This window comes from Astyanax mexicanus, chromosome 6, assembly GCF_023375975.1.
Source record: "Astyanax mexicanus isolate ESR-SI-001 chromosome 6, AstMex3_surface, whole genome shotgun sequence".
Classification (NCBI taxonomy): Eukaryota; Metazoa; Chordata; class Actinopteri; order Characiformes; family Acestrorhamphidae; genus Astyanax; species Astyanax mexicanus.
Window position 1 is genome coordinate 3851896 of NC_064413.1, and position 24294 is coordinate 3876189.

At 35.4% G+C, this 24294-nt stretch overlaps 1 protein-coding gene and 1 long non-coding RNA gene across 2 annotated transcripts; one reads left to right on the forward strand and one right to left on the reverse strand.

The window, feature by feature from the left end:
- The first annotated feature begins 1410 nt into the window (after nt 1-1410).
- LOC125802478 (uncharacterized) lies at nt 1411-2784 on the forward strand. Its single transcript, XR_007439612.1, has 2 exons — nt 1411-2156; nt 2701-2784. It is a non-coding gene; the product is annotated as an uncharacterized LOC125802478 (long non-coding RNA).
- Nucleotides 2025-24294, reverse strand: si:ch211-79k12.1 (immunoglobulin domain-containing protein). Its single transcript, XM_022674244.2, has 7 exons — nt 24162-24294; nt 20468-20592; nt 17051-17267; nt 11189-11346; nt 6342-6486; nt 4772-4913; nt 2025-3475 (listed from the first exon to the last, which is right to left on the reverse strand). Exons 1-7 carry the CDS (start codon nt 24220-24222, stop codon nt 3388-3390), a joined length of 936 nt encoding a protein of 311 aa, XP_022529965.2. The 5' UTR covers nt 24223-24294; the 3' UTR covers nt 2025-3387.

The following is a 24294-nucleotide window of genomic DNA, read 5'->3' on the forward strand; positions in this document are numbered from 1 at the left end:
GATAGGTTTGTGCTATAGTAATTTACTACAAGCACTATCTTTTTTACTATCTTCCTCAAGCCTTTATTTAGCGGTTAGCGGTTTGGTTTTGAAGGAAAGGGGAGATTTCAGGCTGGAGAAGGATTATTAGGGAGGCTAGTTTTAGTCAGAAGCTATAATTTTACAGAAAATACTAAATTAATTGAGTTTTATTGAGAATTCTAAAAAAAAAGCTGGAGAAAGTAACTTGTAACTGCACATAATGTATTAACACAAATGTAATACACTTATTACGTAGTAAACTGCTAATAAAGTTTAAAAATCTTCATCCAATATGTAATTTGGTATTATATGACATGCAGCTTATTATAGTACACATTTTGTGACAGTAAAATTATGAATAATGATGTAATAACTATGTAATAACTATGTAATAATAATATAGTAATAATGCTTAATGTCATAAAATGCTAAATGAATTGAGTTTTAGCTCTATGTCTGCTGGAATTCTGAGAAAAGCTGGAGAAAGTAACTTGTAACTGCACATAATGTATTAACATACATGTAATAAACAGTAATTTATTAATAATGATGTAATAACTATGTAATAACTATGTAATAATAATGTAGTAATAATGCTTAATGTCACAAAATACTAAATGAATTGAGTTTTAGCAATATGTCTGCTGGAATTCTGAGAAAAGCTGGAGAAAGTAACTTGTAACTGCACATAATGTAATAACATACATGTAATAAATGTTTATTACATAGTAAACTGCTGTATAAAGTCTAAAAATCTTCATACAGTAAGGTAAGGCTTATTTTATTATTTACACTGTGTGACAATAAAATGATGAATAATTATGTAATAACTATGTAATAACTATGTAATAATAATGTAGTAATAATGCTTAATGTCATAAAACACTAAATTAATTAGGTTTTAGCAATATGTCTGCTGGAATTCTGAGAAAAGCTGGAGAAAGTAACTTGTAACTGCACATAATGTAATAACACAAATGTAATAAAAAATTATTATGTAATAAACTGCTGTATAAAGTCTAAAAATCTTCATCCAATATGTAATTTGGTATTATATGACATGCAGCTTATTATAGTATACATTTTGTGACAGTAAAATTATGAATAATGATGTAATAACTATGTAATAACTATGTAATAATAATGTAGTAATAATGCTTAATGTCATAAAACACTAAATTAATTGAGTTTTAGCAATATGTCTGCTGGAATTCTGAGAAAACCTGGAGACAGTAACTTGTAACTGCAGATAATGTATTACACAAATGTAATAAAACAGGATAACGTAATAAACTGCTGTATAAAGTCTAAAAATAAGAGCATATAGGTTAATATTCATAAAGGTTTAAGATTTCAGAAATCTTTATATATATATATATATATATATATATATATATATTTGGTGGAATAACCCTTGTTTCTTATCACAGTTTTTATTGTGGCGTCTTGGCATGTTCTCCCTCCTCCACCAGTCTTACACACTGCTTTTGGATAACTTTATGCTGCTTTACTCCTGGTGCAAAAATTCAAGCAGTTCAGTTTGGTTTGATGTTCATCTTGTGATCATCCATCTTCCTTTAGATTATATTCAAGAGGTTTTTAATTTGGTAAAATGAAAGAAGCTCATCATTTTTAAGTGCTCTCTTATTTATTTATTTTTATTTTTTTTCCAGAGCTGTATATAAACACTGGAAATAATTAAAGGTGTTCATTAAGATTTTTTTCAGTTGTTTATTATCAGCCCTTAAAGGTTCATTTCTAGAAGTCCCTCAAATATTCAGGGCGCAGAAACGACAGGATGGTGTCGATGAAACGCAGTTGATGAAAGCTGAAAGGAATTTCAGATATCGCATATGGTGTCTATAACTGAGCTTCTGTAATGCATGGGCGGCCGTTTGACAGATTGCAGTACTTTTCCAATTTTCATCCCACCCTGCGGTAAAAATGTGCATGTGTGCGTGAGCCGTTATCTAAATTGAATCAGTAACAACACTGGCACACAGTTATCTTCTTTAAAAGCAGTTTAATGAAATTACAAAAAAAGTATACAGAAAAAAATAGATCAAACATAGTGCAAAAAGATGTAAAGTGCTTCCACAGACCTGGGAACAGTCCGAAGGTACGATTCAGTAAAGGTGCTTTTTTTTTTTAAAGTAAGACTTAGACTAAGATACTAAGCTGTTTACATGTGATCAAACGATTCAGATTTTTTTAAGTTTAAGTTTAAAATTGTTTGTATCAAAGATCAAATCAGATTCACTCTATCTGGATGGAGAGATTTATCTGGATAGGGGTTTTATTGAATGATGAGAAGCCGGAATGAAAACCAGCTGAAATGGAATAGGAGCAACGAGACTATTTCTCTGATTTTGCTTTTTATAGGTATATGTTTGAGTAAAATTAATATTGTGTTCATTGAGTTCAGAAATCAATATCTGGTGGAATAACCCTGTTTTTAATCACAGTTTTCATCGTGGCATCTTGGCATCATTTTCTCCTCCACCAGTCTTACACACTGCTTTTGGAAAACTTTATGCCTTTACTCCTGGTGCAAAAACTCAAACAGTTCAGCTTGGTTTGATGGTTTGTGATCATCTGTCTTGCTTTAGATTATAGTCCAGAAAAGATGTAAAGTGCTTCCACAGACCTGGGAACAGACCTGGGTACGATTCAGTAAAGGTGCTTTTTTTTTTTTAAGTAAGACTTAGACTAAGAGAATAAGCTGTTTACATGTGATCAAACGATTCGTATTATTTTTTTTTTAAGTTTAAAATTGTTTGTATCAAAGATCAAAAAAAGATACAGCAGATCATCAACCCTGTGAATGATTATGATTATCTAATGATATAAAAAAAGAAATGTTAATACGGTGAATAGAACTTGCTTTCAACCCAAGGCTAGCATGAAAGAAAGGCTGGCTGATAAAACAAACAACAAAAAAAAAAAGAGAGTAGCATCCTTACTCAAGGCTACCTCTCAAAAAAAAAACGCAGCAGAGATTTAAAGCTCACACCAGCACAACCCCGCGAGCCACAACCACCACCTTTTGACAACAATCGTGAATCTCAATTTTTTGCTGCCTTGCGAAATCAATATAGCGCAAATTGCACACCTCTTGTTGAATGAGTATCGTTGCCGCGGCAGCACGAAAGGAACCGCCGCCGTAAAACAATCATTTCGCCAGAGCTTCTTTTTTTTCTTTTTTTTTGGACGCAGCCTCAACATCGTTTTCTTCAATTCAGCACATGGCCTGCTTCTCAGCGACAAACGTGACCATCCCTTATCCAATCTAGCAGCAGGCTCTTCCTCTCCTCCTACTCCTCTCCTCTCCTCTCTTCTCCTCCATCCATCCATCTCTCTCACTCTCTACACCAGAGGCTGTTTGTCCCCAGCGGTGGAGGTCAGAGATTCCACACTGTTCCTGTAGATGGGCTTCTTCTGGGAGCGGTCGTCACTGGAGGACAGAGACAGAGACAGAGAAGAGAGTTATGGAGGATGATGAGAAATAAGCGATACGTGAGAAACAATAAGTAAAAAACAGCAGATGAGAGATGGAGGCGGTTGGTGTAGTCGAGTCTGGACTACCGTATTTTACAGACTATACGGCTATAAGAACTACTTATAAGGCTATTTTCCGGTCTATTTTCCTACCTAAGGCGCACTAGTAAGGAACAGGGGTGTTGCCATGTTTTCTTTCTAATTCAGCAGTAAAGCTAAGCTAAGCTAAGCTAAGTAAACAAAAATGTAATTCTTAAAAAAAGTTACATTTCCTTTTAAAGTCATACAAATGCTGGATGTTAATCTACACAGATTTCTCTCCTAAAAAATGTTTATTTGAGTGAGTAAAGTGCTTCCATTTATTTACAGTAAGCTTAGATTTCCAGATTTCCACTAAGGCAGGGTGCAGCAGCATTAGCTTTAGTGAGTCAGTGGTTTAGACAATAATGGCTGTATATATATATATATATATATATGTATATACATATATATATTTAGTTGTCAGTCATGATGCTTCTCTGCTCTAGACTCTGCACTACTCAGCAAAGACTCCACTTCCCAGCATGCACTCACACCAGACTTCCATGATTCAGCTGGTCACATGACACTACGGTGTTCCCGCTCTCCAAGTTACTAATTGGTTTCACCTGTCTTGTCTAGTACAAATATCCCTCAGTTCACTCTGAGCACTGCCAAGTATTGAATCTAGTCATCTACCTCTTTGTTTATTGCTTCTATTATTGACTCCTCTTTTGCCTTAGCCCTCTCTTTGCTGGATTTACTGTGTTTATGACCCTGTTTTTGCCTGACTATTCTCTAGTATGTTGTTATATTTGCTTCCATATTGTTTCCTACCCTGCCTGTCCCTTACTACTCTTGTAAGCCTAGCTGCTTTTTTAAAAAAACTGTGCGATTTGTACCTTTAAGTGTCTGCCGTGTACAGTTAGCATGGCGACTAGTGCATTTCCTGGTAAGATACTTATAGGTGCACCTGATTATTATAAGGTGCATTTTATGTGACACTAGTAACTAGTAGTAGGAACAGGGGTGTCGGAAAGTTTTCCTCCTTCACTGGGTGAAGCAGCTAATGCTAATGATGCAGGGGAACTGAACTAATTTTTGGGAAAATGAAAGTATTTCAGGTGTATTTTATAGTCCGGAAAAAAATTATTAGTGAAATATAGCACTGTTAATTAGTTGGCAACCCTCAGCCCTGGTGTACATTCTACCCTGGTTTGTGGATTCTACTCACATAGGCCCTTTGCCCTTCCTCTGTTTGGAGCGGCGGCACAGGCAGGCAGTCGTGGACACAATGATCACCAGAAGAGCCACTCCAGCAGCAGATGCCATCAGAGCGATGCGGCCGGTCGTCGTTTCATACCACGCAGCGTCCTCTGTAACACATCAATACAAAACATTTCAAACCCTTTCACTATTAAATGCATGAGTTTAAAAAAACACTTTGAGTAATTAGTGATCCAGCACTGACTGAAAGAACTGCCTGACAATATAAACTGTTAAAGCAAATGACAATAAAGACTGTCACACACCAGACACGCCACAGAGCAACCTACAAATTCTACAATTACCATTGTTTTTAAGAGATGTTTGTGCATCTCAGTAGAGGATACTGACCTGGGCGTTCACGCTGTGAAGGTACCCCAGCAGCTCATTTAAGAGAACAGAAATGTTATTTTATTCTTTATTCTGTTTATTGTTGATGTAAAAGCTGTATTTTTGTGCACACACAGTGCATGGCGCTCCAGCATGGCTATGATACGACTGGGCGGCTTGTCCGGGTTTTATTCAATCAGTGGCGCACCTGTGTTTTTTTTTTACGCCAAAATAGAAAGACTGCAGAAATGAACACCTGAACACACCTCACTTCCTTCCAGAACACCACGGCCATCGGTGTAGATTTATTCTATCATAAACTATTTTAACCCTATAATTATAACGCCGGGTGATTTTCACAATTCCACACAATTTTTTCATTTGATTTTTATTAATTGTGGTGCTGCTGTCTGAGTTGATGGGATTTTGGGGAGCTTCAGGGCGATGATCACTGAATTCCATCAGTTTAAAAAACATACAGGGGTTGGACAATGAAACTGAAACACCTGGTTTTAGAGCACAATAATTTATTGTGGTGACGGACAGTTCTGGTGGAAACAGGAGAGTTGAGGTGCACATTGAATTCTGCCGTGATTTGATCAGCCGTGGTTTTATGTTTTTTGGATACAATCCAGGTTAGCAACCGAACATCCCTTTCAGACAGCTTCCTCTTACAGCGTCCACAGTTAATCCTGTTGGATGTGGTTCTTCCTTCTTGGTGGTATGCTGACATTACCCTGGATACCGTGGCTCTTGATGCATCACAAAGACTTGCTGTCTTGGTCACAGATGCTCCAGCAAGACGTGCACCAACAATTTGTCCTCTTTTGAACTCTGGTATGTCACCCATAATGTTGTGTGCATTGCAATATTTTGAGCAGAACTGTGCTCTTACCCTGCTAATTGAACCTTCACACTCTTACAGCTCTTACTGGTGCAGTAATGTGCAATTAATGAAGATTGGCCACCAGACTGCTCCAATTTAGCCATGAAACCTCCCACACTAAATTGAGAGTTGTTTCTGTATTATTGTCCAACCCCTGTATATCTTATATTTTTATACAATGCCTTCATGAAAAATAAGAGTGAGTGTGTTAGTGCACCACACCACAGCAAAGCATTCCAAGTTAACACATCTGCTACACCACCCCCCCTCATTCTCCACGCTTCTCAAAAGCCTCCAGGAGTCGCCTGAAGACCACACTGACCTGGCAACACAGTGAGGCTGATGGTGCGTTTCTTGGAGAGGGAGTCCACAGTGGGATGCTGAGCCGTGCAGGTGTACTTTCCACTGTCCAAGTCCCTCACGCGCTCCAGCCGCAGCTTACTGGAGGGCACAATCCAATCGTCTCCCTGCAGAGAGAAACACAGAGACAGAGAGAGAGAGTGAAATCCAGAGCTTTCTCACAAAAAAACGAACGTTTCTACACAAAAACGGCGGAACGAGATCCACAGAGAGAAGAAAGGAAGACAGAAAAGAGAGCGGAGTAATTAAAGAGAAAGGGATGGTGACAGACATGAGGTGTTCACACATTCTGCGTGAAAAGACAATGCGATATTAGCCGAAAGTGTTAAGCAGGGAAAAAAGAGAAATGACAAAAGTGCTAAATCTAGCCGAGAAGAAACAAGAGCCATTGTAATTAACCTTGATAATGGTATCAGCAGAGATTTATCCGAGCAAGTGGACTGTTGAAAATGGAGAATTATGAGAGAGAAAGAGAGAGAGAGAGAGAGAGAGAGAGAAACAGAAAGGACGAAAATAACTACTGAACACAATGTGAAGAAAATGGAAAATGAGAAAAAGAGAGAGAGAGCGCGAGAGAGAGAGAGAGAGAGAGAGAGAGAGAGTGCGGGAGAAAAAGAGTGCCTGTCCAAACCCCACAAATTATTTTGACTTGGGAGGGTTTTCTATAGCTTGCCAGCGACGTCCATTTCGTTCTGAATGGAAGTAAATTAAGAGGATTCCCAGACGAGCCAAGTTCTGGCAACTGGGGAGCGCTGCACATGCTAATCCACTGGTTCCAACCAAAAGCTCTGAACTGCCTTATATCACACACTGTTGCTCCTGTTTCCACAGAAACAAAAGCTACGCCAGTCATTTTTTTTTTTTACGTGAGAATAGTACAGATCACGTGACCATCCGGTTAGTGATTGACATTGTGTGGTGCAGTTTACTTTTTTTAAAGGGTTAGGTAGGGAACCAATCACCTTTCAGATTGAATAAACGTAATTACTGCATCTAAAATCTCGATGCCTCAAAGCAAAAGCAAATTCTAAGTTCATATTTTAAAACATGATATTCAGTTACTACTATAAATGATTCAGTACATGCTAAAATAATTCAGTAACTGCTATGAATTATTCAATGAACAGCATAAATCATTCCCTAAATGCTATTCATGATTTAGATACCACTATAAATGATTCGGTAACCGCTATAAATGATTCAGTAATTGCTATAAATGATTCAGCATTTGCTATAAATGATTCAGTAATTGCTATAAATGATTCAGCATTTGCTATAAATGATTCAGTAATTGCTATAAATGATTCAGCATTTGCTATAAATGATTCAGTAATTGCTATAAATGATTCAGCATTTGCTATAAATGATTCAGTAATTGCTATAAATGATTCAGCATTTGCTATAAATGATTCAGCATTTGCTATAAATGATTCTAAATTCCTATTACTTTGTACTTCATTATTGTAAGTCGCTTTGGACAAAAGCGTCTGCCAAATGAAATGTAATGTAATGAAATGTAATGTAATGCTATAAATGATTCAGTAACTGCTATAAATGATTCAGTATCTGTTACAGATGATTCAGTAACTGCTATAAATGATTCAGTAACTGCTATAAATGATTCAGTATCTGTTACAGATGATTCAGTAACTGCTATAAATGATTCAGTAACTGCTATAAATGATTCAGTAACTGTTATAGATGATTCAGCAACTGCTATAAATGATTCAGTATCTGTTACAAGTGATTCAGTAACTGCTATAAATGATTCAGTATCTGTTACAGATGACTCAGTAACTGCTATAAAGGATTCAGTATCTGTTACAGATGATTCAGTATCTGCTATAAATAATTCAGTAATTGTTATAGATTTTTTAGTACCTGTTATAAATGATTCACTATATGTTACAGATGATTCAGCAACTGCTATACATGATTCAGTATCTGTTACAGATGATTCAGCAACTGCTATAAAGGATTCAGTAACTGCTATAAATGATTCAGTATCTGTTACAGATGATTCAGTAACTGCTATAAAGGATTCAGTAACTGCTATAAATGATTCAGTAACTGCTTCAATTGATAATGTAAATGTTAAACATGCTTCTGTAACTGCTGTAAATGATTCAGTAACTGTTAGATTATTCAGTAACTGCTATGAATGATTCAGTAACTGTTAGATTATTCAGTAACTGCTATAAATGATTCAGTAACTATTAGATTATTCAGTAACTGCTATAAATGATTCAGTAACTATTAGATTATTCAGTAACTGCTATAAATGATTCAGTATCTGTTACAGATGATTCAGTAACTGCTATAAATGATTCAGTATCTGTTACAGATGATTCAGTAACTGCTATAAATGATTCAGTAACTGTTAGATTATTCAGTAACTGCTATAAATGATTCAGTATCTGTTACAGATGATTCAGTAACTTCTATAAATTATTCAGTATATGTTACAGATGATTCAGCAACGGCTATAAAGGATTCAGTAACTGCTATAAATGATTCAGTAACTGCTATTAATGATTCAATAACTGATTCAATTGGTTATGTAAATGTTAAACAAGCTTCTGTAACTGCTATAAATGTTTCAGTAACTGTTATAGATTATTCAGTAACTGCTATGAATGATTCAGTAACTGCTATAAATGATTCAGTATCTGTTACAGATGATTCAGTAACTGCTATAAAGGATTCAGTAACTGCTATAAATGATTCAGTAACTGTTAGATTATTCAGTAACTGCTATGAATGATTCAGTTACTGTTATAGATGATTCAGTAACTGCTATAAAGGATTTAGTCACTGTTATAGATTATTCAGTAACTGCTATGAATGATTCAGTTACTGTTATAGATGATTCAGTAACTGCTATAAAGGATTTAGTCACTGTTGTAGATTATTCAACAACTGCTACAAATGATTCAGTAACTGTGATTTTTTTTGTAACTACATGTGATTCACTAACTGTTTTAAATGATTCACTAACTGATCAAATTGATTATGTAAATGTTAAGATTATGTAACTACTATAGATGTTTCAGTAACTGCTATAAATGATTTAAAAACTAATTTAATTGATTATGTAAATATTACACAAGATTCTGTAACTGCAATTTACTGCAATCGATTATTCAGTAACTGGAATAAATGATTCAATAACCAGTAAAATGATTATGTAACTGCTATACATGATTCATTAAATTGACTTAAAAACACATCTAGGTTGGTGAAAGTTAGAGGCAGTCACTGTGTGATAAATCTGTGGTACTGAATGGCTTTATGAACAGACTGACAGCCAGTGGGTGTGCCTCTGTATTGATCTTTCAATAACTGAATAGATGCATTAAATTCCCCCTAACAATCCAGATTAATAGAATTCAGTGACCACTCATTGAGCTCTTGGCTCTTGCTGAAGGAGCACCCCAGGGTTCCGTTTAAGGACCGTTATTGTTTTCTCTGTAAATGATAAGAATAATGAGAAACTGCAGGATGCTTTTTATGATGTGGAGATTTCTGGCTTGTTTTTCCTCTGTGAAACAGAATGCGCTCGGACACAAAGTGCATTCTTATTATCGCTGGACACGTAACACATTACTTTACAGTTCGCTTGCCGCTGATGGGCTTTCTGGTACATTTCACAGTCTGTCTCAAGTGGCAAAAAAGGCAAAAATACTGGATTACCCACAGGCATGATTTTCCCCGGAGACTACATTTCAAACCCCATCCTGCTCCACCCCAAACTGTTTCAAAGTTAAAGTGAAAACATAAGAATATGTCTACTCTTGCTGGATAGTTCTTGTCTGGAATATAATATATGTATATATATATATAGTTGTGGAAAAAGAAAAAGTTGAAAACCTCTGGAATATAATCAAGAGGAAGATGGATGATCACAACCCATCAAACCAAACTGAACTGCTTGAATTTTTGCACCAGGAGTAAAGCAGCATAAAGTTATCCAAAAGCAGTGTGTAAGACTGGTGGAGGAGAACATGATGCCAAGATGCATGATTACAACTGTGATTAAAAAACAACCAGGGTTATTCCACCAAATATTGATTTCTGAACTCTTAAAACCCTTTATGAATATTAACATTTTGCTTTCTTTGCATTAATGGAGGTCTAAAAGCTCTGCATCTTTTTTTTTTGTTGTTATTTCAGCCATTTCTCATTTTCTGCAATAAATAAATGCTCTGAATGACAATATTTTAATTTGGAATTTGGGAGAAATGCTGTCCGTAGTTTAGAGAATAAAACAACAATGTTCATTTTACTCAAAGATAAACCTATAAAAAGCAAAATCAGAAAAAAATGATTCAGAAACTGAAGTGATCTCTTAAGTTTTTTTTGTCAGAGATGTATATATATGTATATATAAGTTGTCCAACAGAATACACCATGAACCAGCCAATGAACAAGTCTATAATCCAACGAAACATTAACTTGGCTCCGCCCACTGCGAAAACACTGGAAAAACGGTAGTACTAGAGCCACTGAGGCAAAGTAACTGCTATTTTTTACTAACACAAATTAATCTTTTTTTTTTACTGTTTGGTATGTTTTATTAAATAATAAAAAGGTCAATATAAAATATAAAATATTGCACACAGGCTTCCAATGCAATGAAAAGTTATATAAAAATATATTTGATATAGATTTTACATTAGAATATATATATATATATATATATATATATATATATATTAGAGTCTTCTTTTCTGCCCATTACACCCTTAATGGTCTTAATGGTACAGTATTAACAGTGTATAGTGTTCACACTGATGGAGCATCTCCTACCTCCTTGGACCAGAAGTACTGAGGGGTCTCCGAGGCTGTGGTGGAGCACTCCAGCTCCACCCTGTCCCCGAGCTTCACACGCAGATCCTGCAGCGAGCTGAAATAGCGAGTGAACGAGGTGGTCAGGCCATCTCTGAACACGGACACCTCTCGCATATCTGAGGGAGGAAAGAGAGGATGTACTGGATTAGTCATGATGGCATAAATATGTATAAGTTTAAGAAACACTGCAGTATGAAAAGGCCAAAGAAATCAGGTTTTTTTTCAAAATGGCGCGGTTGATTTAAAAAAAAAAAACAAGACGCAAAAGTGTTTCTTAATAAAGGTTCCCAAGAATAGAAGACTATGGCTATCCTGGCATTGTTAAAAAATGAGAATTAAGTACATAAAAAAAGTGACCCTCAGTGAATCTAGAACACTGTAGTCTCTTCATTTAAGAGCAAAACCCAACTAGTAAAAAAAATTAATAAATAAAAAAAATAAAAAACTACAAAACTGTTACATAACAGTTTTAGACTCATTACATATACTCTCCCACTCTGTTTAATCTGTTTAATATGAAGCATAACATGAATATAGTACATATATATATCTACAGCTCTGGAAAAAAATGAAAAGACCACTTCAGTTTCTGAATCAGTTTCTCTGATTTTGCTATTTATAGCTTTATGTTTAAATAAAATAAACATTGTTGTTTATTTATTTGCAGAAATATGCAATATTTATGTATAATATTTATATTCATAAAGTTTTAAGAGTTCAGAAATCAATATTTGGTGGAATAACCCTGTTTTTAATCACAGTTTTTTTTCATGCATCTTGGCATCATGTTCTCCTCCACCAGTCTTACACACTGCTTTTGGATAACTTTATGCTGCTTTACTCCTGGTGCAAAAATTCAAGCAGTTCAGCTTGTTTTTTTGGTTTGATGGCTTGTGATCATCCATCTTCCTCTTGATTATATTCCAGAGGTTTTTAATTTGGTAGAATTAAAGAAACTCATCATTTTTTAGTGGTCTCTTTTGTATTCAGAGCTGTATATACAATCCCCTGGTTGCTGTGGATGGCATCTCCAGTGCCTTCACACAACATTCAGTTTCCTTCCAAGTTAGAGATTTTCCCAAAAGCTTTAAGGTTGTCTGTTAAAATAAACTGTATTTTCTTCAAATGTAACATATTGACATATTTGTCAATTCTGTTAAAAATATAGTGAAAATACAATATTTTTTTTACAGAACATAAGGATAACTTTTCCCTACAATAAGTGTATGGTCAAGTAGAGTAATCTGGACCACATTTAGATATAGCTCCCACATATATCTCTGTGATAATTAGTACTGGGCCGAAGTCTAGCTGAACATTATCAATAAATGTCTATATTCATACATAAAATGCACTGTATTTAAAAAGACGCACTGACGATTTTAGGGGAAATTAAACGATTTTAAGTGCACCTAATAGTGTGAAAAATACGGTAAAACAAAGCTATGTGCAGGTATAACTTTAATAAACTAATGAACAAGATGAACAAAAGCAAAACAGGAAGCAAACACGGGTAAAAATAACGCAAAAACAAGAATAAACAAGACTAAAAAAACTAAACTATGAAAATCAGACAAGGGAAACTAAACTAAGAAAACTGGACCAAGAATATAAAGAATAAAAAGACTAGATAGATTAAATAAAACTAAGAAAACAAAAAAACTAATTCCCGACTAGGAGTACACAAAGCTAACAAAGCACACAACGCATACAAAAATGATATGGATACAAAAATACAGAAGACTCAACAAGAAACACTGAAACAAAGGGGCTTATACACACGAAGAGGATAAGGAACACCTGGGGCTGGTAACAAGGCATATCTGGCTTGTTATGACATAAATGCCCTCATAACAACAGACATAATGTCTCCTCTATCTGACCGTCACTATCAGACCTCGCTTGAACTCCGATAAGAAGGAGAGAACTCCTGTGAAGTTCCTCTACCATTAATAACTCAGAGGAACTCAGTGTGACAGGTACTCACGCAAGAACTCCACGGGAGATTATTTAACACTGACAAATGCAATGCGTTCACGCTCCAATGAAACATTTTCCTGGGCCTTTTGAGCGCAGAAGAAGAAGTAGACTCCCGACCTCGCCGCAGACCTGCCGCGAGACTGATCAATAATAATGATTATGGTCTATCAAGTCTCAGCCCACTGTAACGATACAATGTGTGTAATGGTTCATATTCTTTTCACATCTCAGTCTATTGACCCGTCCCATAAATCCCCCCCGCCGCGTTCCTCGCTGCGTTTTTCTGATAAGCCACCATTATCGACTTGCTCAAAAGCACAGCATCTCCACCACTCAATATCACGCTGTCATCTCTGGAGAACAATATGTTTTCCTCAGTCTCTCCTCTCATAGCTCAGATTAGGTGTGCTCATTGTTTCACCAGGCTATGTCCAAACCTGTTCCTCAAACCCAGGATTACACAATCGCTCTTCATCGCAAATCACGATGACGCTGGAGATCGACGGCTCCGCTAACAAAACGTGAGGTTCGCTCGCATACAGGAAGAGCTGAACTCAGACGTAGCTGATGAGTTGAGACATGTTTGAAGGTTATTGCTTTAGTTTTTTCGGCCGAGCTAAGAGGGTAGAGTGACTAACAAGTAGGGTTGTGTATTGGCGAGAACTTGAGGAAGAGGAAATGTAACATGATATAGGGGTTGTGATTCAATATTTCACAATATATTGAGTATATTGTGTAAGCAAACTCACAGGGCCCTATCATACACCCTGCACAAGGTGTTAAAGTAGTGCAAGGTGTTAAAATAGTGTCGGAGCTCCACTGACTGATTAAAACCCTGACAACAGTCAATCGTCAGAGTCTATTCCTATAGGTGTGCCCAGCAGCAACCCCAACAACCCCAGCAACCCCAACAAAAGGGCTGCAACGATTATTTATAGACTATAAATTTCATTGTCAACTAATCGTTAATTTGTAACAGTACCGCACTACACAAAGTGACGGGGACAGAAGCGTAACCTCGACAATTAAATTCCTTTAAATCTCATGTTTAGCTGTTTCTATTGTTTTTAGACATAGAGGACAAGGCAGAAATGACCGTTGACTAATCGACTAATCGTAAAAATAATCACCAGATTAATCGACTTCCAAAATACTCATTAGTTGCAGCCCTACTCAACAATAAACAGAATAAAGAATTAAATAACATTGCTGTTCCCTTAAATGAGCTGCTGGTGTATACAGGAAGAGCTGAACTCAGACTTAGCTGATGAGTTGAGACATGTTTGAAGGTTATTGCTTTAGTTTTTGTGGTCGAGCTAAGAGGCTAGTGTGACTAACAAGTAGGGCGGTGTATTGGCGAGAACTTGAGGAAGAGGAAATGTAACATGATATAGGGGTTGTGATTCAATATTTCACAATATATTGTGATACTGTACTGTAAGCAAACTCACAGGGCCCTATCATACACCCTGCACAAGGTGTTAAAATAGTGTCGGAGTTTACGAATAAATCTAGGAGCTCCACTGACTGACTAAAACCCGGACAACAGTCAATCGTCAGAGTCGATTCCTATAGGTGTTCCCAGCAGCAACCCCAACTTTTACCTCAAAAATAGGGCTGCAACAATAAGTCGATATAATCGACAACGTCGTTGTTTTATAATTTAGTTTTATAATTATTAACATCCGTTTATTGCATCCGTTTCATTGGTCCTAGAGTTAAACCCTGTGGAATGCCACAAGATATGCTTTATCAACCAACAGTCAACAACAGTTTAAAACCGTTTCTGCATTATAATTAATATCTAAATAAGATAGTAAAGACTGTAGTTCAATGCCTGGCACTCTTGTTGTTTTCCTCTGTAAAATCCTTCTGAGATCTAAGTCTCAGTAGGAATACTGTACTGTATGCAGAAACAATAAATGTCATTGGTTATAGATGGTTGACAGTCTAAAAAGTTTGAGAACCACTGCTTTAAACCATTATACATATTGACCATAGCCCACAAAAATCACTGACAAATAAACAGGATACCAAAGTGGAAAAACTTACAACTCAGGAAAGTTTTAGCCATGCTATATATACATTAAACTCCAGCATAGCATCAGAGTTGTTTTCTTTCTGTGAATACAGTTTTAAAAAAGCAGCTGCACATTAACACACACCCTATTTACTGGCATTCTGGCTCTTTTCAGCGATTCAGATCAATCGATGCAGCTCGTCAATACAAGTCCAGTCTTTCAGCTTCAGCGCTGACAGCTTTTTAAACTCCCAAAAATTAGCCGTGTTAGCGATATTATCTATCATTTAACATTTCACTGAAGCTTCGAGAAAAGGACCTGAAAATGACTGAAAATGATCCGCTCGGAAAACGCAGGAAAATTGTGGCCGCTGCATTAAACACTCCTTTTGACTGGCAGGAGGAACACAGACAAAGCATTTTTATTTCTATTTCTTGGGGAAAAAAGCTTTCTGTGGAACCCTGTAGCCTGTAATGTGGAAGCAGTAAGAACCACACAAGCTTAAAAAGCTTAAAGTCTATCTGAGGTCATTTAACTACTCAACACAGCTTGAGATAAGTGTGTGATGTGTCATTTTTTGTACGATGCTAACTGCTGGAGTGTGGAAGCTTCAATCTCTTTTTGTGAATTTTGTAGAAAAAAAAAATTGAGCATGGAAAAACTTGAACCGAATAAAAAACACCCAACATATATCACAAAAAGATGAAAGATGTTTACACAAGGACGAGGAGGACAAGTCAGAAAACCGATTAAGCTACAGTGATGGAAAGGTTTTGTGAATAAAGTAAGCATGTCATGGCTGATTTTACATTGATTGGATCTCCCGTCAGGTACCAAAAAGCTTTTACTTGGCATAAAAAAAGATCTGCTTTTAGCCACAGTGCACCAGCAGGCTGCAGTTCACCAAAGGAAACTCTAAAGCTCAGCTTGCTGGAGCATTTAAGACTCTCTTAGTGCCCTATCTATCATGTCTCAATGCTCATTGCTATCTTACACCCAGTCAACAGCCTATTTTCACAGGAATTTAGGATTAAATCTACACTGATGGATTGGTGTGGTGGTCTGGAAGTGAGGTGTGTTCAGGTAAATTTCTGGCGTCTTTCTATTTTGGTGGCAGAAAACACAGGAGCTCCACTGACTGATTAAAACCGTGACAACAGTCAATTGTCAGTTGAGGTGCTGAACAATTGAATTCTGCCGTGATTTGATCAGCCGTGGTTTTATGTTTTTTGGATACAAGCACCCGAACATCCCTTTCAGACAGCTTCCTCTTACAGCGTCCACAGTTAATCCTGTTGGATGTGGTTGGTCCTTCTTGGTGGTATGCTGACATTACCCTGGATACCGTGGCTCTTGATGCATCACAAAGACTTGCTGTCTTGGTCACAGATGCGGCAGCAAGATGTGCACCAACAATTTGTCCTCTTTTGAACTCTGGTATGTCAGCCATAATGTTGTGTGCATTGCAATATACCAATATTTAGAGCAGAACTGTGCTCTTACCCTGCTAATTGAACCAACCTTCACACTCTGCTCTTACTGGTGCAATGTGCAATTAATGATTAAAGATTGGCCACCAGGCTGCTCCAATTTAGCCATGAAACCTAAAATACCACACTAAAATGAATTACAGGTGTTTCAGTTTCATTGTCCAACCCCTGTACCTTTTAAATAAGGGTCCATTCTCAATGTACTTTGAGTTTAAACATAGGTGGACTTTAGATGTAGGGCTATACTACAGAGTAAATGACATTTTAAAGCACAGTTCAGTTCTAGATATCTAAAGGCAGACAGACCCAGACGCCTCCCCTCCACTCACAGTGCACAGGTATGGTGTAAGTCAGGGACGAGTTGATCATGGCGTCCGTGGCGTTCTCAGAGACACAGCGGTAGGGTCCGGCAGACCAGGTCTGGATCCTGGGGAGGAAGAGGAGCAGGCGGCCATCTTCTCTCTTCACGTTCATGTCGTAGTAGAAACAGCGACGGTAGAAGTAGTTGTACTCATCTATGTCCAGCCGGTGCCACACCTTCATGTGCTGAAAGGTTGAAAAAAAAAAAACACACATTAAGTCCCACATTACACAGATAAACTTACAACTATATGTCATGCATAGGTTATTAAACCGAATAAACATCCATATTGCATGCTAGAAAAAGTAAGTGAACCTCTACAAAAAAGCTAGCTTGAAAGGGTGGGTTTTAAAAGTGCGTTGCCTATGAAATAAAGGCCCACAAAGACAACTTTGCATCTTTAAAGATCTTCTGTGCCTTATTCCACATCTCAACAGACCAGTCTCACTGCAAAACAACACCAACACAAAAAACTCATCCCAACTGTGAAGCATGGTGGAGGTAGCATCATAGTTATGACGCCAAGTGATAGAGGATAGAGGAACAATTAATTCAAAGGTTTCTAAACACTTGTTAGCAGTGCTAGCTAGCCACTGTTATGTAATCTGTTGTGTTTGGGCACTTCTGGAGACACAAACTAAGTTAATTGTAAACTGTGTGAGCAAATTGTTTACCCATGTCCCGTTGCGCTTTTGTCTCCAGCACTTTGTGTAAGTCGAACAAATTTAACCCTTGTGTGGTGTTCATGTTTTTGTTACTCGTTTACTTTGTTACTTTGTTGTATTTAATTCAGCAAAATTAAGCAATTTTACATTAAAATGGTTTACACATGCTCGCTTCACCTAAATTGCAAGCAATATAAACAGCTTACATGGTTAATATTTGCCCTTTACCTTTCTTATGTTACATTTCTTTTAAAAAGTGCTACTCTTTTTTTTATTAGTTTTTTTTTTATAAAATGTAAAAGAAAATGAATTAAACTCAAGATATGAGTAGAAAATTTGTTTAGTTTCAAGTTTACAAATGAAGCAATGTTTATATTAGCCCTTGGCCAAACATACTGTATGTAATATAAATGGTTGGGGGGGGGGGGTACAGTGTGTGTTTATCAAAAGTGTGTTTTGATATATGTTTCTCACAAAAAATGAGCCAATGCCAATGAGTTTGAGTTAGAAAAAATATATTTTTAGTATCATTTGATGAAAAATGAAAACCACACAAGGGTTAAATAATCAACAATGTCGATTATATCGACTAATCGCTGCAGCCCTGGTGTATCAAACTGAGTTATGAACTTTTCAACACTTCCGTTAAACAGTTTAAACAGTTAAACAGTCTAGCAAAAAGTCAATAATAACTGATATATGGGTCGTATAAGTTCAGCTGCCATATATCTGAGTAAATCTAGAAAAATCTAAAAAAAAAAAAAAGGCGTGTCTCGGCTCAGCGGTCACTTGATTATCAGTTCTGAACGCAGATTAAGATTCTTTGGGGAGAAAATGAAGAGGAAACATCTGCCTGACACCTTCACCGAGAATCCATCTGCAGAAAAAAAGGAACATGGCTTTTCTGCCGCCACCAAACCCTCAGGCTGTGCTTGGAGACAGATGCCGCGAATCCTCCCAAGAGCGCTCGCCGGGATGTGTTAATTAAACAAACTAATAACAGCTCTCTGTGGCCCGCTAAACACACACACAGCACCGGCGCTTTCTCCCGGCCTCTTATTTTTAACAGGCTTCCAAAGTAACAAAAACTCAGCTGCTGATTTGATCTTTTGTTTCGCCCGATTCCAATTAGGACTCTACAGCAGACTCAATCACGAGCCGCCGATGGAAGAAGAAGCCCCCGGAGCAAATAGGTACATGAGGTGAAAGGCATCCAGCTCCAGTTTACTGCCAGCATGATTAATTAACACTGAACCGGCCAGATCTGACTCAGACGCAGGATTTGCACGTCCAAATGCATTCCCTGCACATTACATTCAATAAAATTTAAATTGTATAGAACAGGAGGGACCCCTGGGGGCCTCCTAGATCTTCAGAAAAGGCCTAATGATTGTTGGGAATTAGAGAAAAATACATAATACATAATCTATATCATTATAGTATTACAGTACATTAAAAAGTGACATTAGGCTCCTGGAAGCCCTATATATATATATACATATATCTACAGCTCTGTAAATAAAATTAAGAGACCACTCAAGAGATTGTTGTTTTATTCTATAAACTAACGAACATTTCTCTCAAAGTCCAAATAAAGAAAAACATTGTCATTTAGAGTTTTTATAGAAAATGAGAAATGGCTGAAATAAATAAATAAATAAAGATGCAGAGCTTTCAGACCTCAAATAATGCAAAAAGAATTCATAAAGAATATTCATAAAGGTTTAAGAGTTCATAAATCAGTATTTGGTGGAATAATCCTGGTTTTTAATTACAGTTTTTTTTTTCATGCATCTTGGCATCATGTTCTCTCTCCTCCACCAGTCTTACACACTGCTTTTGGATAACTTTATGCTGCTTTACTCCTGGTGCAAAAATTCAACAAGCAGTTCAGTTTGGTGGTTTGATGGCTACTGATCATCCATCTTCCTCTTGATTATATATTTCAGAGGTTTTTAATTTGAATTTGGTAAAATCAAAGAAACTGATCATTTTTGAGTGGTCTCTCTTTTTTCCCAGAGCTATATATATATACAGTAGTATATAGACATTTTTACATATTGTTTTATTTTTTAGAATGTCTAAGTTAAATGAAGATTAAAGTTTTTTGTTGTTGTTGTAATTATGTTAAAAAAATAAAGACAGTCTTTAATAATAATGATCTTTTAAAAATATACAATATTTTTTGTTCATTTTGTATTACAAATCTGATTAATTAATTATATGTTACTTATATACAGTACTGTAAATGTTATTTTTTTACTACTGTACCTATTAACTATCGTGCCTATTATTAATAGTGACTTTTTTTTAGTTTTTGCTTAAATAGGATGATTTTATAAAAAACAGCAAAAATAATTCTTTTAGTACAGCATAATATGCTTCATGATGTTTCTTTATCCTGTATTAATCTTTTTGAATGGGAGACAACTGTCTGCCTGTTTGAACTGACCTATTGTTAATATATGTCAGAATAAGAGGATGACTATATATAAGAGTTTTTTTTAAGATGAGGAGCAGAGAAATTGTGTCTCCATAGAAACCAGGTGTGTTTATGTAGAAGGTTGGGCTGTACTCTACTCATAAATAATTTTTTTATTAAAAAAAAAGAAAGAAAGGAAGTGAAGTTCCTGTTCCTTGTGTGATATTTAAAATAATAAATGTGTGATAAAAAAAAAAGAAATCAGATCAATAGTGTTGTTTAATTTTATCTGTCTTACCTGTGACCACTTCTCAAAGTGCACTGAGCTCATGTTGAATTCGGATTCAACGGAGTTGATGCACTCCAGGGTCACCTCCTCCCCCTCCACAACAGGTCCGGCCGGTCCCTTCACCGAAAGAGAAGCTGCAAAATACAAAAAAATATATACCCTTATATATACCCTAAAAAAATACTAGAACTAGAACTTGAATTATTGTACACTGTAAGTTACATTTACTTAAATCATTGTAGGGAGTCGGTTGCCTTAAGATTTTGTATTAGACTAAAATAATTTTAGTTATAACACCTAACTTGTAAGTACATTTGATTGTTTTAGTTTTTTTTGCTATATATGTTATATATATGTTATATATGTTTTGCACAAAAAATCTACTTTGAATGTTATGGTCAGATGAATTAAAGAGATTTGTATTTAGTCTAATTTAAGTAAAATACAGGTTTGAAATACTCATAGGAAATTAGTTGAACAAAGAAAACCCTATAGAGTGAACAGTTTTGAGAGTGGGTTTGGGTAATATGGCCCTAAAATAATATCTCAATGTTTTATGGTTTCATTTTCGTGATAACGATACTCTTGGCGATATGACAAAGCACTGATTTTCTTTTTTTTTTTTCAAGAAAACACTACTGCAACAAAATGAAACTGACAATTGTTAACACACAGGATTTTATAATTATAATAGTTTAAACTAATCATGGATTTAGGGTGTACAACTTATTTTCTTGTGTAACAGGGAATTTTAATCAGCCCTCTTCCTTCTTTTGCATGTTATACAAGTAAACATTGAAGGTAACTTCCTGTTCTCAGCCTGTGCCTCATAGTTACCTGTAGCGTGCAAAGCTTGACAAAACATCTATGCATGGAACTGGTTATTCAGGTTTTCACAGGTACACTATAGTTACCCCGGCAGGCAGAAAGTAGTATTATTATTTGTATTGCTACAGACTCAAAGCAAAGACTGTAATTATATTGCAACATACTGTGTTTGCAGCATATTGCAAATGCACAGATGATTCAGTAAAGTGAAAAACATATATATATATACAGCTCTGGGGAAAAAAATCAGAGAGCACTTAAAAATTATGATTTTTTTATTGTACCAAATTGAAAACCTCTGGAATATAATCAAGCCATCAAACCAAACTGAACTGCTTGAATTTTTGCACCAGGAGTGCAGGTATAAATTTATCCAAAAGCAGTGTGTAAGACTGGTGGAGGAGAACATGATGCCAAGATGCATGAAAACTGTGATTAAAAAACAGGGTAATTCCACCAAATGTTGATTTCTGAACTCTTAAAACTTTATGAATATGAACTTGTTTTCTTTGCATTATTTGAGGTCTGAAAGCTCTTTTTTGCATCTTTTTTGTTATTTCAGCCATTTCTCATTTTATGCTATAAATAAATGCTATAAATGACAATATTTGTATTTGGAATTTGGGAGAAATGTTGTCTGTAGTTTATAAAATAAAACACCAATGTTAATTTTACTCAAACATAAACCTATAAATAGCAAAATCAGAGAAACTGATTCAGAAACTGTAGTGCTCTCTTAGTTTGTTTGTTTTTTTAAATAATGGCTTATAAATCTTATTAAATCTCAGAGAATGCATGTTGAATTAGACAGAGATTTAAACACAATCTGCTCTTTTTGAGTGTTTTTGAGATTTTTATTTAACAAAGCAGGTGATTAATATAATATAGGATAAAAGATAAGACATATATATGCAATATTTTCTTTATATTTCAATGTTTGGATAAATTAATCTACTTTATATGTTATACTGTGCAATAATTTCTTATCATAATCTGCCTGTTTTAAAGAGTACAACATTTCTGCTGAAAATTATGGTTGTTTTAGAAATAATGGCTTATAAATCTTATTAAATCTCAGAGAATGCATGTTTTTGTTTAGTGTTTATGCTCTTTATAATAGTTTTACCCCCATTTATACTCCAAATTTAGTTCTGAGTTTGAAGCATTGTAGTACTGTGCTGTAATTTGAGACAGTCAGTTTCTCTGGCTGAATTACACAGAGATTTACACACAATCTGCTCTTTTTAGAGTGTTTTGAGACCTTTATTTAACAAAGCAGGTGGTTGATATAATATTAAACAATGGATAAGCCATATATGAGCAATATTTTCTTTATATTTTGACGTTTGGATAGATAAATCTATGCCTAAATGGATCAGATGGTGTTGGATGCTGCCTCTCAGCTATTAGCAGGTTCAGCAGTTTGGACATAAACAGGAAGTGGCTAGTTAGCGATGGCGCAGTTAGAACAGGTGAAACATAAGGAGGGAAAGGACACAAACACACGGGCAAAAGTCTCATTTCATGTAAAGGGAACCTCTTACAGAATGACTCAGCTTATCAGTGACCACTTTCATTTTTCTTTTCTCATTAAACAATACCTGGATTTCCCCAAGAGGGGAAAAGTCCCGGTATGACGGGTTGTTGTTGTTTCATATGAGCAGCAGGCTAGCTTGATTAATTATCCTGGGTAACCTTTTTAAAGCTAACCCTGCTGGATTTATTTGGTTATTTTATCTTAATTTACTCTACACTAAACTTACACTATTTACTAATAATCAGTACATCATTTTAAAACAAAAAAATACTAGCTAACCACAAGCTAGCTAACTAACTAGCTAATTAGCTCAAAACACCAATCTTTTAGCTAGCACAGGCTAAAAGTAGGCTTGTCACAAGAACATTTATAATATTTTGTGAACGATATATTATCCCAGAAATAATTGCAATAAATTATATTAATGTAATTTTAAGACCATTTCAATGTCACCAACATAATGATAATAGAATAGCATAACAAAGCTAATATACCTATTTAAAGACAATAACATTTTTATTTAATTTAAATCATATTTTAGGAAATATATACTTTAATCTTCCTTTATATATATTCCATATATGTATATATAAAATATTATATATATGTAAATAAACATACAAATAAACACAATAGACGACGATATTAATATTATCAAATATTATTGAGGTCATGTGCATTTACTGTACAATACGTTGTGATACTTATAAATCAATGTTAATCAAAGCAGGCCTGTAATGATAACCTTTTTATATATATATATATATATATATATTTTTTTTTTTTTTTTTTTTTTTTTTTTATGATGGACTAATATTAGGGCCATTGAGGCAAAGTAACAGATAATTTTTACTCATTTAATGTGATTTAGAAAAATATATATATATATATATAAAATATTACACAAAGGCTTATAATGCATGGGAATTTAAATAGTTTAATGAATTTGATTTATTAGTCTTCTTTTCTGTGCTTTACAGACAGAAAACAGCATTTTTACATTTTATTTTTCCATGAATAATTCAGGAGATAATTCAGGTCTGAAAGGGTTAAAATATGGCAAAACATATGATAACTCCCTCCCCTTCAAGGATTTTAAATTATAGCCTTTTAAAATATATATTATTAATAATAATAATCGACATTTATAACTTGTTTACTTCTGCATAATAAAGTTAGCACTACAAAACTTTTTGTTAAAATAAAAAAGAAAGAAAAGACAAAGAGAAAAAGAGAAAGTGCGTTTTTGTTGCTTAGGGTGATTTGAACGAAGGAAGACTGGAAGAATAAAGACAGAGAGAAAGAGAGAGATTTAAGGTTGTATTTTCTGATATTTACCGTGGCCACTTCTCAGTATGGTGAGCAGCACAGTGGCGAGAATAAAGCAGACTTTCATCATGATGATCTTCTCTCTCCGCAGCGTCTCAAAGTCAAACAGTGTCGAAGCGAAAGTGTGCACTGTGTATTTATA